General features: G+C 36.2%; 1 protein-coding gene across 1 annotated transcript; it reads left to right on the top strand.

The window, feature by feature from the left end:
* The first annotated feature begins 17,198 nt into the window (after positions 1-17,198).
* Positions 17,199-18,424, top strand: LOC144433411 (dapdiamide synthesis protein DdaC-like). The gene is made up of 2 exons (XM_078121716.1): positions 17,199-17,218; positions 17,809-18,424. The coding sequence occupies exons 1-2, from the start codon at positions 17,204-17,206 to the stop codon at positions 18,016-18,018; spliced, it is 225 nt and encodes a 74-aa protein (XP_077977842.1). The 5' UTR covers positions 17,199-17,203; the 3' UTR covers positions 18,019-18,424.
* The last annotated feature ends 434 nt before the right edge of the window (positions 18,425-18,858 follow it).

Consider the following 18,858-nt stretch of genomic DNA (forward strand, 5'->3'; position numbering starts at 1 on the left):
GGGAGGGGGAGGGGGAGGGGGAGGGGGTTTCACCATATAGATGGGGAATGAGGTGGAAGGATAGGACTTTCACCTCATAGATAGGGGGATTTGGTATTGTACCTCATAGATGGGGGGGGGGCTTGCATCTCATAGGTGGGGAAATGGGGCTTGTACTACAGAGATGTGGGGGGGGGGTTGGATTGGATGCTTTCACCTTATAGATGAGGGGGTAGGAGTGGGTGCTTACCCCTCATAAATCTGTTATGGTATATACTATAGTGTCATATACCATGTACTATATAACCGTACTGCTTTCCTCTCAGTACATGCTATCTGTCTGTATAACAAGTGAAACTATTTACTGATACTTTGCCAAATTGTATTTTATACAATGTATGTATGTATGTATGTATGTATGTATGTGTCTCATTTATTCAGTCCCCACCTGTCAACGTAAAATACAATTCTCTTTGATATCACATCATTGAGTACATGTACACAAATTCCCACCTGGTAACATACATCATTTGTATGATATTGGCATGTTTGCTTATCCATGATTTCCGACAGCCAAACGTACCACATAGATGACTTCACCTGAAACTGCGTGCCATCTGTACATTCCCAAATGCAAACATGCCGCACAACTTCACATGAAACCTCTCGCCACATTTAAATTACCACATATGCCAATACTGCATGTAAACAACATAACCTTGTGTCCTAACCACACATTCTCACATGCTGTCACACAACTTCATATGAATACATATAAAAAAAAAATATACCACAGTTGATCGCTAAGCAATACATATTCATGCGTTGATTCAGAAGTGAACTTTGTTCCGAAAAAACACAAGGAAAGTTGAAAATGAAACTGAAATTTGTTACCCCACGGCAGTCATGTCATACAATATCATATGTAGAATACACAAAATATGTATGTGCCATATAGAAAAGAAACATATAGGTATTGATTGCTTAATGATCATATAACACCACAGACTGTATACTCATCTCTTTCTGTATGTACTAGTCCAGAACAAGTCGAATATAATTCTCTAGTCCTGATTAATTTTTCACTAGTCCTGAGTGAGATGGTACTAGTACTGTGTATTACCTTGTATTACTATATCATGACATTCTATGTTCTATGTATGATACTTGTATATTAAATAAATGTAGAAATGATCCACAGAAATTATATGCTTTAAACTTTTGCTGGTCATGTGTTCAAGAAAACTCAGTTGAAATCAAGAAAAAAAATCAGGAGTCACCATATAAAGTTTTGAAATAGAGGTCAAAATGTTATCAAAATGATGCCACCTTAGAATCCAATATGGCTGCCGAATCCAATATGGCCACCGAATACTGTATTAAATCTATGGTAAAATAAAAGATTGTCAATTTGCTTGAAAACAAGATGGTGGACCTCCAGATATCTTAATTTTTTCAAATTCACCAGAGGTATCATGTGACAAAGTTTGGAGAGATTTTAAAACTTTGATTTTCAGAGGTGTATTCTACCTTAACACAATGTTGTTGATTGCCAGTGACCACACAACAGCACTTGAACCCTGCCTGCAAACTACATACATAACTACATATCTAAATGAAAAACCATACTGCATACATGTACATCAAAATAAATGGTCAAAGTGACTTGAGTTGCAATGGGGTTGGGTTTGGGATGGGGGGGGGGGAGTCTAGCCGATATACCTGGCATAGAATCTCTTCTCACTACAGAGAGACCATCATACCCACAAATAGCCTCTAGACTCGGAAGGGTGAGGGGGGGGGGGGGGGGGGGGTGAGATGAGGTGTATTGGAATAACATCAACATACACCACTTCACAAACTGTAAGGGTCTGTATCTGCCTAGTCGACTTCTGTACACCAAAAATGTTAAATTTTGGAATAGCCCTGTGTATATATATAAATATATATTAACTTTACATGTAATGTACATTTTATCTTGATAAACTTAGCTTGTGTCATAAAGTACATGACATTCTTGATTGTTTACATCAGCTTTATGAGCACAGCTTGCCAACATCTCTCAGTCATTGATTTTTGAAGACATAGTTCAGACCATGACAGTTTCAAAACTTTCTACAAGTTTCATAATCTTAGTGCTATCATTGTCAGTGGAGCATTAAGGATTACATAGACCAACCTTTCTGAGCTCTCTATAGCTTAGACTGTAAAAGATAAGTCAAGTCGTTCCGCTCTCACCAGCCTTCTGTCACCTGTGTGAGGGCGCCCTGTCACGGCTTACCTTAATTACAGACTATCTATAGATCTGTTAGCCAACTCTGTTCCATACCTACATTTCTGAACTTGGGTTTATCTACAAAATCAAAGCGTGCCACAGTGTCTTTGCTGTGCGAGTACAGTACATGCTAAAAAAGATGCTTAACAATATCTTGAACAACTAGTGGTCTGAGGTAATATGTTGTAGTTATGTTTGACATGTGTACATTAAAGTGGAGAATTTTGTATTTATTTTGGATTTTTATTTGATAAAACATATTCACTATGTTTTTATACTTGAAAAAATAATGCGAAAGAGCATATACCAAGTCCATGTTCATAACTCAATACATTGCAAAAAGATGGAAAAAGTGTGTTATTGTACGTACAATAACAAACATTTTATACATTGTTTAATGTTTTGCAGTTTATTGAGATGTGAACATGGACTTGGTATATGTTATTGTACATTATTTTTTCAAGTATAAAAACGTAGTGAAGCTGTTTTATCAAATAATAATCCAAAATAAATACCAAATTCTCATCCATATGGCCACATTAACTTGACAATGGTATAGTAAGAATATGCCAGACACACAAACAAAATGGAATTGGTTGTATCACTACATAGTTGGTTTATACCTACATCAGCACTACCAAACATCATAATGACATTTAATAGTTCAGTGTCCATATTTAATTTATCAAATTCTGTATCAAAACTTTAGCTTTTTAAATCAATTTTTAGATTTTTGCAATCACTATATATATATAATACATCGAATAAAATAAAAAGAAAAGAAGTCAAAACGTGTAAACTTCTTTCAATTGATTATTTTTCACTGGAACCAGAATAAAACAAAACAAAACTGTACCACTAGTTATTTTCAAAGTCAGAGTTGTAGTAGTATTTTACTTGAGATATTTCCACCAAAGTTTGGTGGTTATCAGTTGACCAATCAGCTGTCAGCAGAATTCAGTTATGTATGATTGAAGGAATGGTCAATGCACTGTTGTTGAGTAGATGATGTTAACCTTTATCTTCTCGAGGTCAGTAACCTGACACATATGTGATATGCCCTTTATCATACCAAGGAAGTCAAGTTCATGTGTGCATCCTCACTAATTCATGTTGGGTTCAGCTCTAGATATCATTACTAGAGTTGTAACAAAGTGTATATTTAACTGGGCCTCATAAACTGAGTTCATATGTTGTTGCTGTTGTTGTTGTTGTTTTTTGGGGTTTTTTTGGTTTGGTTTGGGGTGGGGGGGGGGGGGGGGCAACCTTTGCTGCATTCAAAGAGGTGTCCTGTTGTATTCTACCTAGCATACTAAAGTGATAATTTAGAATCAGGCATGATACTACTGTGGCAATCAAGGTCTCTGTTTACTAAGATAGCCACATTAACGAAACTATTGCTGTACACAAGTGGGTGATATCAGTGCCTCTGTTGTGTGAATATATTAAATCACCCTGTTATCAAGACAGCATAACCATTGGAAGTCCCCCAAAATGTGCACTGCAAGATTATATAAGTCATCCGAAATACCACACTGCTTTGAGTACTACAAGTAAATAAACGTCCATTCAATAAGCCTGTATCAGCCAGCATGTTGCAACAGGAGTTTCAATTTGTGTCTAAGTAAACCGAAACTGTGATTGCCAGAGTAGTATATGTAAATGATTGTAATGGCATCACTTTAATATCTGCGCACTAACATGTTCATGAACATGTTTTTAAAAAAAACAAAAAAAAAAACATGTTTATGAACTCCTAATTATGGTAACAAGTGTGCTAACAATGCCTGGAAACAAATTTTACTGCCAAACATTGAAATTAATATTACACTAAAATAATTCAAGGTTTTATGTAAAAAGAAATGTTTACACTGGAGTAAAAGAAAAAAAGAGGCTTTTAATAAGTTTGTGCCACCTTAAGATGCATTTGTTCTTTTTTTCATTTACTTTCTCGGGTGTCAACAATATGATATGTGCATATATTATATCCTACCATACTGTCATACAGCTGTTTGAAGAAAAGGTATTACATCATTTAACTTGTACAATGTATTTGTTTTTAACTTGAATGTACAAATGATGAAAATATATTTTGAAGATGAACGTATGCAATAGGGTTTTTACTTGCCCGATTTATATAGACATTTGTTTTATCGGTCAGTCATTATGGCAGATACGAATAATAATCACAAAATTGTAATGAATAAATATTTGATTATATTTCTGTTTATATTTTCAAATGTGATTGTTCATCCTTATATGCCAGGTCATGTCAAAATCGTCGCGTTGTCATGCTTCAGTTCATTGTACTCTGATGTTTGTCTTGTATGACACTTTACAGGTGACTTCTTTTCTGATTTGTAGCATATTGTAACTTTTATTACAGTTTTGGTGATGTCTGAAGAACCATAGTCCCCGCCCGGTTGTTTATGAAAGAACACAAGGACGTGGTCGTTTACAGCGCCCTCACTGTTCGATTTCGAAAAAAAACTTTCGTTTATTTTTAATGTCGACTACTCTTTTATGAATTTTCGTTAGGTATATAGATTCTTTATAGATAAGACTTTACACAGAAGTCTTTTGATGAACTGTCAGTACTAATGCCAAAGATCTAGGTTAATTGTAAACATAGTAAGGATGAAATGTATTGACCAATCAAATGTGGAGATGAAAGTGTGTCGACCAATCAGTGTATGGGTTCAAATGTAGTGAACAAATCAGCTTGGCCAATGTTTATTTGTTGAAAGTGTCCACCAATCATTGTCTTGATTACAAATATAATGCTATTTTAATGTACATTTCTTTGTCCAGAGTCTGAAACTATTCATAATTTTTTCTTTCATATTAAAATGTTTGAATGTACTTTAATGATAGTCCTGTCTGTTCTTTCCTTGTATCGCATTTCCTTGCCAAAACAAAAGTCACATCAACCAACGCAGAGGGTCGGATGGTTGAATATTGGCAAACTTTCTTTCAACTTAGCCTGAAAACTCCGTAAATTTAAACGTTTTGGGCAACGCCTCGATATCTGCAAACCTGAGGAAAAATCTGCATATAATTAGCGTATCACTGGTTTACACGTCACGGTTCGAGGTTATTTGTAATTTTCGAGGTGAATTGTTTGAGACAAGCCCCGGGGTTATTTAAACCTGAATTTGTTCCAAAATATCGATCGAAGTTACTCACAGACAGTTATTGGTCAATGACTGAAATATACATGATCACATGCACTTGCATTCTCTCGATATAATTAAAAAAAATGAAAATGTATCATCAAAACTAAACGATATATATATATATGTGTGTGTGTGTGTGTGTGTGTATATATATATATATATATATATATATATATATATATATATATATATATATATATATATATATATATATATATATATATATATATATATATATATATATAACTCGGTGAGTATCAATCTGCTATAAGACAGTGCTCTATACCGCAGTGGCAGAGCGTAATAGTTTTGGTAGTACTGGAACTCTTTCTTGGGTGTAACTCGGAGTTTCACGCATATTGCGATCATCAGACACTCTGAGTGTCTGATGATCGCAATATGCGTGAAACTACGAGTTACACCCAAGAAAGAGTTCCAGTACTACCAAATATATATATATATATATATATATATATATATATATATATATATATATATATATATATAAACAAATAAGTCATGAAAACTAAACGTTATATCAACAAACTAATCAGTTAGGACACGTGTAGTATTCTATCAACAACGTATTCATCAAATTCAAATATGAAATTACTTAAAGTGTATCGATGTCGACGATGAATACAAACGTGTGAACTTTGAATCTAGTATTCTCACTGACACAGCCTAAAGTCAGTATTTATGCAAATTTTATCATTAATATTAATTTAGGGTGTTTTATCAGTTCTTGCGATTCTCAGAAGATCACGTTTCACTACCGTTTGTGCAGTAGTTTTTGGGATATGAATATCGTGTTCACAACAAAAGAGACACAGCTGACCCTTCTTTACGATGAATTACATTATGCGCATATAGACCCTACACGAGGGGTAGAAGACACTCGGCTGGCCATGGCCCATCCCATGTAATGTGCGAGGCCATAGGGGCGTGTGTAGTATTTCTTAGATTGTTGTTTTCCTGGTCTACTGACTAAATATAACAACCTATTGACTATATATTCCTACATGTAAGGAGAAACTCGCCCTTACGGACTCGATGTTCAGCCTGACGGCCTCACTATCGTAGTTCTCCATATTTTCGTAGTTCTCAGTGACCTAACAACTTCACGAGCGCCTGTGCATTGACCCAAGGCTAGGTCGTACACTCACAGCTGATCACATCGAGAGTACGAACAGTACACACAGGGTTGTATAGAGACAGCTTTTCGAGGCTCGAGCTCCTTCGTGTCCGGATGAAACTGCATGGTAGGCCAAATCGCCCTTGTCGACAATAAATACCCTAATCTACGAGAAAATGAGAAATCGAGGCTGACAAGTCGCAGGTGGCAGTTTCAGCTTTGCAACTCGCATGCAGGGCGCAGTTTTGCAACTCGCAGGTCGCTGTCCTCACCGGTCTTCCATATGTATGTGACCTTCAAGTTTACTCATTCAAGACTCTAAAAACAGCATTGTCTACATAACTTGTGAGAACTGCGCAGCCAACGACAACTCTTTGTAGTAGAATCTGTTATCTTCGACATATCAACAAACGCCAATGTAATACTGTAGACCTTTGCGCCGCGAAATATTTGCATGTAGTCAGAACTCGATTCTGTCGACGAGGACACCATGTTAACTCGAACGCGATTATTTTTGAGAACGACTGTACTTCACCCGCTCTTGGAAAATTCTGAAGCCCTAATAGCGAAACGTCGTGCTGTAGCAAAACCATGTATGCGATGTCTGTGTTTTCAAGTAAACAATGCTCCACCGATGCATACTCCGTCTGTGCTGGCAGGAAGACATTTCCTCCCCGGCTCAGATATGCCCGACTTTCCGGCGTATCTTTCACCACCAAGAGAAAATTTCCCACTTATCCTCAGCCCAGACGATCCACGAAGTGTCCATGGGTTAAAAATCCAAGACTGGGCTCACCTATGTAAAGAAAAGATAGATGGTGAATTGACAAGTGCTGGTAAGTAAACGATGACAAACAGAACATCACAGGTCAACGTCCTTTAGCGTAAAGTTACGTCATTGGATCAGACAGAATGAGCGAAGCGAATACAGTATAAGTTCAACTTCAGTATAAGTACATGTAGTCACCGACATAGTCTAACCTATAGACTGTCGACAGTCGTTCGTTCGCCTTTTTTGCTGTGTTTTATCTAAAAACTAAAGTCGTCGCCTCGCTTCGATCCGGAGCAATACTATAACCATAACTGCGTACTGATTGAACAGTTCGTGCCTTGCAGTTCCTATCAGTACGCATTAAATTAGTATTCAGGGCTACGGAGCGAGGCGACGACTTTTTTTAGATGAAACCAACGTTAGTGGTCTGAGATGAAACGTAGCAAAAAAAGGCACGAACGACTGTCGACAGTCACCTATTATATAATGTCCTTATGATCCCTGTGTGATTCCAAACAGGTACAATATGGGGACGTATTACTTAATTGCAGGATTATTTTTTTTAATTATTTATTTGTTTTTACTACAAACACTATCATAAGGAAAGAAAAGTGACAATTTGATTTAATTTATATTTGGGTGAGTTTCATATATATATATATATATATATATATATATATATATATGAGCCGTCAGAGGACAAAAGGGACCTTAAGGGTCAAATTTTCAATTTTGAGTTTTCACTGGATTTAGATACTTGACCATCTCAGCTTTCATATGAGTGGTGCCATACACCAAGGTCAGGGTTAATTTATGGAGATAAACTCATTTGAATATTTGCATGAATTAGTGTTAATTTGCATATATGCACATATGAATAGCAATAGCATTAATGAACACCAGTAGTATCATGTTGAATGACTGGAATTGTGTATGCATGTACATTAAATTAGCCAAGAAACACAAAGAACAGTTGCTAAGCATATGTTTGAAGTATTGGCACGACAACTAAAAGGTGGTTGTTGCCATGGCAACCAATCTTTTAGGGATTCTTACCAATGATATAATACCATACTACACTATTGTAGTGTTGAGTCAGTTTTAAATCAATAACACATTCAAATAATATATACATTAATTTATTATTTGACATGTTGTGATTCACAAACATACATATGATTACAAGTTGACTTGTTGCCATGGTTATGTCCTTTGCAATATTACCTAATTCTAACCACTGGACTAGGTTATATACTTTCTACTGTAGATAAAAACTTATCAAACGTCAATATTCAGATATAGTATTAATGACTGGCCTTCAGGTAAGATAAACCTAATGTTACCATAGCAACACTTTTTGTTGCCATGACAACAGAATATCTACACTTTGTGCTGATGTTGGATACCTATATGCAATTTTTAACTCTCTACATTGGCTGGCGGGGGGGGGGGGGGTTAAGAATGTGAAACTGGTAAATGAAAATAGCAACTACCATAAAACTTAATTCATATTATATAATCAAGCATAACCATGCATGTATATTTAATTTAAGACAAACACACATTCAAAGATATGCTAATATTAGTCACATTATCTTATTAAATATTCAGAATGGTCACCAGAGTTAGAAGTCATATTTTTTTATTCCTTCACTAAACTACTAAGTATGTACATTGTACACCCTGATGTTTGGTGTTGATAATCTCAAAGTCTCAGTGTGACTCCGACAATATAATGTCTACTATCAAGGTTGATGTAGTAACTTGGGAATCAATATCTACTATCAAGGTTGATGTAGTAACTTGGGAACCAATATCTACTATCCAGGTTGATATAGTAACTTGGGAACCAAGTTGTATAGTATATAATATCACAAATATACTATAATGACTAATGTTAATCAATATGGATTAAAAATAACACCTGACATTATAAATAATTTTAAAACTGTCCAATTGTTTTTCAAAAGTCTGTTGTGCTAGTAGTACTAAATTCTAACTTAAATTATCTGTTGATATCATTACAGATTTCTTCCGTTAACTTTGGGAGAATGAACAAACTACCTATTCACTTGGTCAAGCATAATTTAGTTGTTTGCATCTCTAGAACTGCTTGTCTACTGTAAGACTGCATTATTACAGTCATAAATATTGATAACAAGCACAGATAAGCAAGGTAAATAAAGACTCCAAAATACACTGGCTGCTTAACAAAGATAACCTGTCAACAGTTACATATTGCCTTTCTACACTTCACAGTGATGTGATTCAATTACTGTATGTTAATCCTGCAAATCACAAACCAAATATACTAGTACTGCTGAAGTATAATATTGTGCATCTTTTCTCTCATTAAAGTTCACAAGTCCATCTTGTTTTACCTTGTTTTCATTGTTTGTAATTGTCACATTAAAAAAAAATAAAAGTTTCAATTTGACTAAAATGTTTCAAATTACTGTTGTATCCTGTCTTCATCATTTTGAACTGTACAGCTATATGAAGAACCAAAGCTGCAGTATACAGGCTGATATTGATAACTGCAATGGCCAAAACAAAGACTGTCATTGGATAAATGGAGAGCAATGACTGGACTTCACAACACGATTCAATTCAATATTACAATTATTATCATATACTTTATGAGTAACACATGAATTATCCGATATACTATACGAGTAACATGAATTAATTGATACTCATACATTAGCTAGAGATGCTTCAAATTCACCAGAACTACATACATATACTAACATTTCCTTTTACACGGAGGGACATCAGGTCTGGAGAAATAGGACAGCGTTTATGTTGGTCTGGGGCACACTATGTCTCTATTTACTGGCGCAACATGCTCTCTGATGGTTTTATACAGGTAAGTTTGACGTTCACGTGTCATTCCAGCTGGTTGGATCACTGGTGGTAGTTCCTGTCTGCAGAACCGAGTATCTGGCTGTCGAAGTACTTTGAACTCCTTTTCTGTTGAGGTGAGTGATTCACGCACAAACACGCTACCTGGGTGATCATATGTAAAGCGGAAATGGTGATATTTCCTTACCCCAGGAACAGGTTTGAAGAAGCGATGCAGGTATGTAATCCAATCCCGCCACTCATAGTGTGGATGACCAGTAGTACTGTTCTTGAACAATTGGGCAATGTTTGGACTGCAAGACTGATTGACTGTGGAAGCTAGCTCCTGTACAGTATCAATATTGGACCTTCTATATTTCTGTTTTATAAGACCAAAGAAACCATCAACAGTGCATCTGGTGTGTCCACTCATCATGAAATTTAATTGAATTGAGTTGTGAAGTCCTGTCATCACTCTCCAGGCTAAGTATGCAATGACAGTCTTATTTTTGTTCTGACCACTGCAGTTATCAGCATGCATAGAGCAGCTTTGTTCTCCAAAGCTGTACTGTTCAAAGTGATGGTGAAGACAGGATACAACAGTGTTAGGACCATGACTTTTTGTGCCATTTTCACCTATGGTTTCCTGTTCACTGATTAGATAATTAACTTGTCTTGGCACACCTTCACTACATATGCCAAATAACTGAACTTTCAATGGTGTTTTAAAAAACATTGGCCCAACCTGCCTTACTCTATGAGGGAGAAAGACATTTTGGGCAAAATCAAAAGTGTAATGAACTGAAATTAAATCATTACTACATGGTTCAATTGGCAAATAATACTCAATTGGTAAATCATAATCGATCAGTTCTTCTTTAGCTGCATTGATACATTCTCTATAGTATGCTCTGCCTGATTTAGCTTCATTGATGTGTGTTGTCAGGTCACAGCATGCATTCAACTTTTCTTCTTCAGTGCGTGCATTGAACACTTTTTCTCGAAAGTCCTCACATCTCTGACAAACATCAGATTTTGGATTTGCGAATTGCACATGAGGACAAATCTGATGCCATACAAGTCGAAAGCTGTCATATCCAAATGGTCTCAGCTGGGCTTCATCACAAGCTGTACAGTACAGGCCATGCATTGTTTTATAATTTTCAGATGCTGGTAAATGCACTGGTGGTTTGTTATAATAATCTGTACCTCTTGGGGCTGCTGGCTGTGGAAGTCCATGGTCTTCAGCATACCGAAGAATAAATTCAACACAGTGTTTAACTTGTTCGTATGTTAAGGCATGCTTTGGATGTTTACCAGTGTTTCCATGAATGCGTGGGACTGGACCATTTTGTCTCATATGTGCTTTTATGGTCTTCAAATACTTCAAAGTAATGTTGTGTAAAAATAAAAATGCTTCCTTACAAACTTCCCTGTCATCATATGCATACTTGTGTCTTATTCTTTTCTTGGCTGCATCTGGGTCGTCATCACATGACTTTGGATCAAACCCAAGAACAAGTAGTTTACCCATTATCATGGCATCTTTCACTTCACGGTTGCAATCAAGTATTGAAAGTCTAATTGCAGTTATTTCATCAACGTCAAAGTTTTTGAGACAGTTAGCACTGCAACAACCATTTCTGACTTTGTTTTCAACTTCCTTACGATCGCTAGTACTACTGGAATTTAGATCTGACTCGTTTTCACCACCACTAATTGATCTTTCATTTGACAATTGTTCTGTGAGACGTGATGCCGCATGTGACGAAAATTCATCAATATTGATACTAAGCTCGTCGTAGATATCATCTGAATCAGGACAATCGTCAACTTCGTCATCACCAACAACATGCATACCTGAGATACTGTTTCCGTTGATATTGACATCATCGGAGGATTCAGTTGACGGCGACGCTGGTACTTCATACTCGTGTTGGCTGCTCGAAAATTCTTGACTGAGATCTTCATCTGGGAAGTAGATTTCTCGCTCCGGTCGCTCACAACTCATGTTTACTATGGATATGTCTAAATTATAGGACAGTTACAGGCACAATACTTATATTTCAGTTGTAAATGTCCGCTGCATCCGAATTCGAAGTAAACAAGGTTGACCTTAATTTCATGAACAGCTTAGTGACCTCAGAAAATCTACTTCCCGGGTCAAGTGACCTCGATCGCGATGAGTGTACATCGCGCTGGTGACACGACAATATAACGTAATAATAGAGCATTGAAGACTAGAAATGTGTAGGATATCATCATTTCAACTAAGATTGTACCATATTTATTATTATTACTATCTAGTAATACCAGCTTTCAAAGACCGACATTCTGAAATGAAGTGACATGTGACACACGCCTCTCGTATGTAAAAGTAAATCAACGTCGCTTGTTGAAATACAACCCCGTCGCACAACCTTTGTTCATGTATTTAATCGTTAAAAACTTCGGCTAAAATCCGTAGGAAAATTCATTTTGGCTATTTAACTACTGTATTTACATCGTATAGAACGTGAGTGGTAGTTCAATAACTTAGTATAAGTACTATAACAGTATAAGTACACAGTCATGAATGAGTGAAAGATTCGTTTGTCACTGCGACTCTGCAGATTTACAGTGGACGCGCACCACGTATAAATCGAACGATTACTCGATTTCTATTGGATGGCGTTAAGGTCCCTTTTGTCATCTGACGGCTCATATATATGAGTTGTCTGACGATCGCACTATGCGTGAAACTCCGAGTTACAACCAAGAAATAGTTCCAGTACTACCAAAACTATTACGCTCTGCCACTGCGGTATAGAGCACTGTCTTAGCAGATTGATACTCACCGAGTTATATACATATATCATATATAAAAGATCGCTCGAAGCGTGAAACTCTGAGTAACGACTTATTACATCCGTATTTTCTTTTGAATTAAGTCTATAATGCTCTGCTACTAATATTTGCATCAAGTACTGTTCTCTCCAGCGAGACACTTACATTCATATGAATACATTCATATTCATATGAATATATATTATATATATTATATATATCCCAATTTAGTTGTCTGAAGATCGCTCGAAGCGTGAAACTCTGAGTAACGACTTATTACATACTTATTCTTTTGAATTAAGTATATATATATTTTGTACACTTCTTTATGAGAAATACAAGCATGGTATCACTCTTTTTTTATTCATTGTGATCAAATTGGCGAGTACTAGTGGTACCTTGATGCCCTTCAAGTCCCCCTTCAACAGACAGCATGATAATGTATTGGCAAGATCATATAGCCGAAACACGTTTCGTGATCTTTTTTGTAAATATGAATGTTAAAGGCAGGAGTGCGTTGACCTCAGCTACAGATCTAGTGTATTAAGTTGACAATTATATCCGACATCAGCTAAATCAACGAATATTGTAATAAAGTCACGCAAAAGTGTACACTATTGATTAATTTCATGGGGCAATCAATCCGTGTTTACTTGAAATTGAATACATAATTATATCTGACATTACGTAAGACATGTAGTCTATGTACAATCTAATCAATACGTATTACGTTGTGTGCCTTATAGTACTACGTGTATAGTTTCAGGGTCATAACAGTCAACTGTGAGTTATAAAAATTAAAATCCTCAACCTAATCGCAAAACATTTCCCAGCAGACTCCAAGTTACACAAAATATTCAACAGAAACAATGTCAAAGTCAGTTATAGCTGCATGCCAAACATGGCTACCATAATCAAAGCGCACAACGCCACCATCTGCAACAGCGAAACTAAACCCACTCAAAAACCTTGTAATTGCAGACAGAAAGACACCTGCCCTTTGAACGGCGATTACCAAACGGAAAACATCGTATACCAAGCCACCGTTCACGGAAAAAAACAAACAAAAGTATATATCGGTCTAACAGAGAACAACTTCAAACAGAGATACGCCAACCACAAACAGTCATTCAAACACGAAAAACACGAAAACAGCACAGAACTATCAAAACACATTTGGAAACTGAAAAAGAAACAACGAGCCTTTTTCCGTATCCTGGTCCATCAGCAAGACAGCCCAAGCATACACCAATAAAACAAAACGATGCAACCTGTGTTTGACCGAAAAACTAACCATTATTAAAGCAGACAAAAACTCCACACTAAACAAAAAGAACTAAGTTGATATCCAAATGCCGACATGAGAATAAGTTTTATTTGTCCAACTTCAATAGAGCATCTATCACCTAAACTAAACCCGTTAACTAACGGAACATCAAAGCCCAACATTTAACAACCCGCCAACACCTACTTGTCCGCACCCAATAACTCACACAATAACAACCAACACCTCCACACACACATCACCAACCCACCAACACAGACAATAGTGATGATATTTCTATTGTCTACACTCTATATAAACAGCACACCCAGAGAGTAGAAACCAGTGTTGTCTGATGATCGCACAATGCGTGAAACTCCGAGTTACAACCAAGAAAGAGTTCCAGTACTACCAAAACTATTACGCTCTGCCACTGCGGTATAGAGCACTGTCTTAGCAGATTGATACTCACCGAGTTATATATATATATATATATATATATATATATATATATATATATATATATATATATATATATATATATATATATATATATATATATATGTATGTGTGTGTGTGTGTGTGTGTGCGTGTGTGTGTGTGCGTACGTGCGCGTGTGTGTGTGTATATATATATATATATATATATAATATATATATATATATATAATTATATTGAGTTTAGTATGTATAATATGTCGAAATCCCTTGTCGAGTCCATTCCGTTTATTATGTGTCCTGCCTATACACCATGCCAATAAAACGAATTGATGTGGTAACAGATCGTTTCGTCCCAATTTCAACTATATGCACGTAAACGTAAACCAATAACTTTTGTTGCATCCTTATTTTTGCTAACAACAGGTGCCATTTTGTTTCGAGGACTTCCGCTCTACGATTCTCAGGACTTCAATACTCTTATAGAAGAAATGGGATATCCCACCCATGAATACAGAGGCGGTGTTGGTCCAAGGAAGAAGGTGGCTGACAATGTCGTCACAGCAAGTGATGAACCGATACAGATGACGATTGATTTACATAATGAAATGTCTTATTTGGAGTCGTATTGGCCGACCAAGGTACATTTATATGCTGACACATTGAACATGTTAAAGGCTAAAGTGGCAAGATTAACACACTACTTTTGTTCCATATATATACATAAAATATTAATGCACGTGTTTACTGAATCAAAACCGTTTATATATGTAGCCTACCCTGTAGACGTATAGGATTATAACTCTATTTCCGCTATCCTAACTTACATTTTGATATTTTTTAAATTTTCTTGTACAACTCAAAAATTAAAAAATTAAAAAAAAGCGTCAGTTAACCGAAATAGTAGTACTGTTAGTCATACACGTCTAAAAGTGTACAGTAGACGATTACATCTGTGAGGTAAACGCGAGACTATTGAATGTATGTATATTATATTGGTCCGAGGTGACGGACTAACCGAATGAATGAATGAATGAATTGGTAACTCTAGGCTAAGTCCCGTCTCTCATCAGTGTGTGTTTGTGTAAGAGGGTCTACAATAACGAATCTCTAGTCTCAGACTTACATGACTTGTATTGATAAAACTGAGTCATAACTGCATTACATCACTTACACAGGTCATAATGCAGAAAGTATTTCAAACTTATATATATAATGGTCAGCTGTAAGTACGGAAATTGTCATTCTGATGAGAATCGTTTATCAAGACACAGAGACAGCTCGAAAGCTCAATGCAGGAAGACTTTGAACTTCTTGTGCATTATAATCTGTGTGAATCATTTGATCTACAAAAAACCATCTACCAATTACAAGCTGATGAACATTTTTGGTCAACTTCATTAAGTATTATAGTTCGAAGTAAGCAGACTCATCTATCCAGGTCATAGTTGAACTTGATAACTTTTGATAAAATACTTATTCATAAGCTTAATACGTAATAACTTTTTTTGGTCACAGCTTTTGTTCTTCTGTGTTGAACCACCTGAAGAAAACAACAGTGGTGAGACACCAATAGCTAATCTGAATGGTATCTTGGAGGACCTAGATACCAAAGTTTTGAAGAAGTTATTAAAAGAAGGAGTTCGATATTACAGGAATATAAGTGATAAATCCAACACTGATTATGTGTCATGGCAACAGATATTCCTGACAGACGATAGAGAAGAGGTAGAACGATTCTGTAGAAAACAAGGTATTATTATAATGTAATGAAAATTAGGAAATACCTTTACAGCTTTCAGGACTGTATGCGTTTACAAGAATAGTAACAAATAGCGAACGAATCAACAAAGCAAGCAAGCAAACAAACAAACAATATTATTTGAGAACGACTACCACATTCTGGGAATGATCGAGCTTTGGCAGCTTGCTGCGGTTTTTCAACTTTTTTGCATTTAGCCTGTACATAAACAATTCACTTCAAGATCACATTATTATTTTCATTGAAATTCAATATTTTTGTTTTCTCTACATGTATGCATTTTCTCCCAACTCCCCCCCCCCCACGATAGCCTTTGTGAATGTGTGTGTTTGTGTTTGTTTGTTTGTTTGTGTGTGTGTGTGTGTGTGTGTGTGTGTGTGTGTGTGTGTGTGTGTGTGTGTGTGTAACTATTCCTGCAAAACACACCGGCACTCATTACATATTTTTTTTAAATCATTCCCGTTTTGTGTCTGTCTAATAAAGTATGTGACACTAACCTTTGCATTTGTAACACAGCTGTCCATAATACAGCTAATGTTCTAGTCGTTTCTACTTTGTTTACCAAGGGTTTGATTACACATGGCACAACGATAAATCTATCACATACCACTACAAACTACCAGTGACTACTAGCCACCCTGTTACTGGTCAACCCATGTGGTTCAACCAAGTTACTAGTCACCATGCAAGTTGTTTCTATGGTGACGCTCACCCTGCCTATCAGGGTGTAAAGATGGAACCTACCAAGGTAATCAAAATCTACTCTTTCAATGTAAAAAGTATTTCACAGTTGTAAAGAATACATTTTAATTAATATTATAACGTGTTTTGTGTTGAGAATGGACGTAATCGCCTGAATATAAAGATATAGTTACAGACTAGAATGGTCGATAATTTCCGATAGTATGTACGGCCGTTATAGTCACTGCCTATAGATATCCGCAATTTTTTTCTTCGATAAGCTTCGCACACTGAGTACAAGTGCATTTTTGTCACTAATATTAGTCGACGACGAGTAGTCACGTGACAAAACGCTTAACTTTTCAGGGGTGCTTTCCAGCTGAATGAATAAATTATTTGAGAACAATATATTAATTATACCTAATGCAAAAGGACGTGGCAATAAGAACGATTTTGAATTTCTGTTCCTATTTCAAACACCTCAGAATCAGTGACGTACGTAGAGGCCTTAGCTGTTGTTATGACGTAGATGAAACAGGGTATAAGTCCTACATTTTCTATTCGAATGCGTACAACATGGCTTTCGCAAGACATAATACTCCGGATGCTTATTACATGTATCACGGTTCACCATTCAAAGTTATCGTTTCCTTTCAGTATCCACTTCACACTAGTTACGGCGACGGAGAAGAGTTCACCGACGAGGAGATGTCACGCATGCGTATAGAACAATGGAATAGAGCTGTTGGTTTTCGCTGGCAACCCGGTGACGTTCTGGTGTTGGACAACTTACAAACGATGCACGGTCGGATTGGAACGAAGACTGAACATTCACAGAGAAAGATTCTAGCCAGCATGCTCGCCTAGTCTCTTCGCCAGTGCAAATTATTTGAACCAAATGTATGTTTATTTAATTTTGAATACCTCGTCATTTACGTAATTTTTTTTAGACCTGGGCCATTAAATAATTCTTGTAATCATAATTAAATAACGATGGCGTCTGGAAGAGCTTAAACACTATACTGGGGTCGACCCATGAAAAATAACTAAGGAAAATTATATTGTTATTTTTTCTTGACTTTTTATTTGCATCGAAGAAGTATGATGAGAACTTAAACCTTCACTTTCATAGCTATAACTATTTAGACCCTCCATCAACGGATGGTCTATGTGGGTTATACTTCCATGGTCTATGTAAGACATTTTCGCGACTTTGTTGAGACTTCAATTTTGTTTATAATTACTATTGAGTCTTCAAGTTTGTTTTGCTGTTTGGCACCAAGTTTCTTTCTTTCTGTTTTTCAAATCCAATCCTACAATGTATATGCGAGAGGATGCACAATAATTCTCCATAATTGTGTAAAATGAAAGTTTTATGCAAATAATCTCATTACATATGGAACAATCATTTGATATGCATATATAGTTCATAAATAGTGTTTGGATGCCTACAGAAATCACTAAGGGTAGTCATGTTACTGTTAGTGCTTCTTTTATAAACAAATGAACTTCGAGTCACACAGGGACGGGGATTCGAGCAGATTTTGGATTTATTTTCATATTTTCATACAAAATCAGTGTTGTGACTTTCAGGGAAGAATGCGTAAAGAAAAATTAGATTTATTTCTGGAAGACGCAGAGACATAATCCAATATAAGACATCTCGACTTGAGGAATTTTCCAGATATTTTATCATGGTCACGTGAC

This window comes from Glandiceps talaboti, chromosome 3, assembly GCF_964340395.1.
Source record: "Glandiceps talaboti chromosome 3, keGlaTala1.1, whole genome shotgun sequence".
Taxonomy (NCBI): Eukaryota; Metazoa; Hemichordata; class Enteropneusta; family Spengelidae; genus Glandiceps; species Glandiceps talaboti.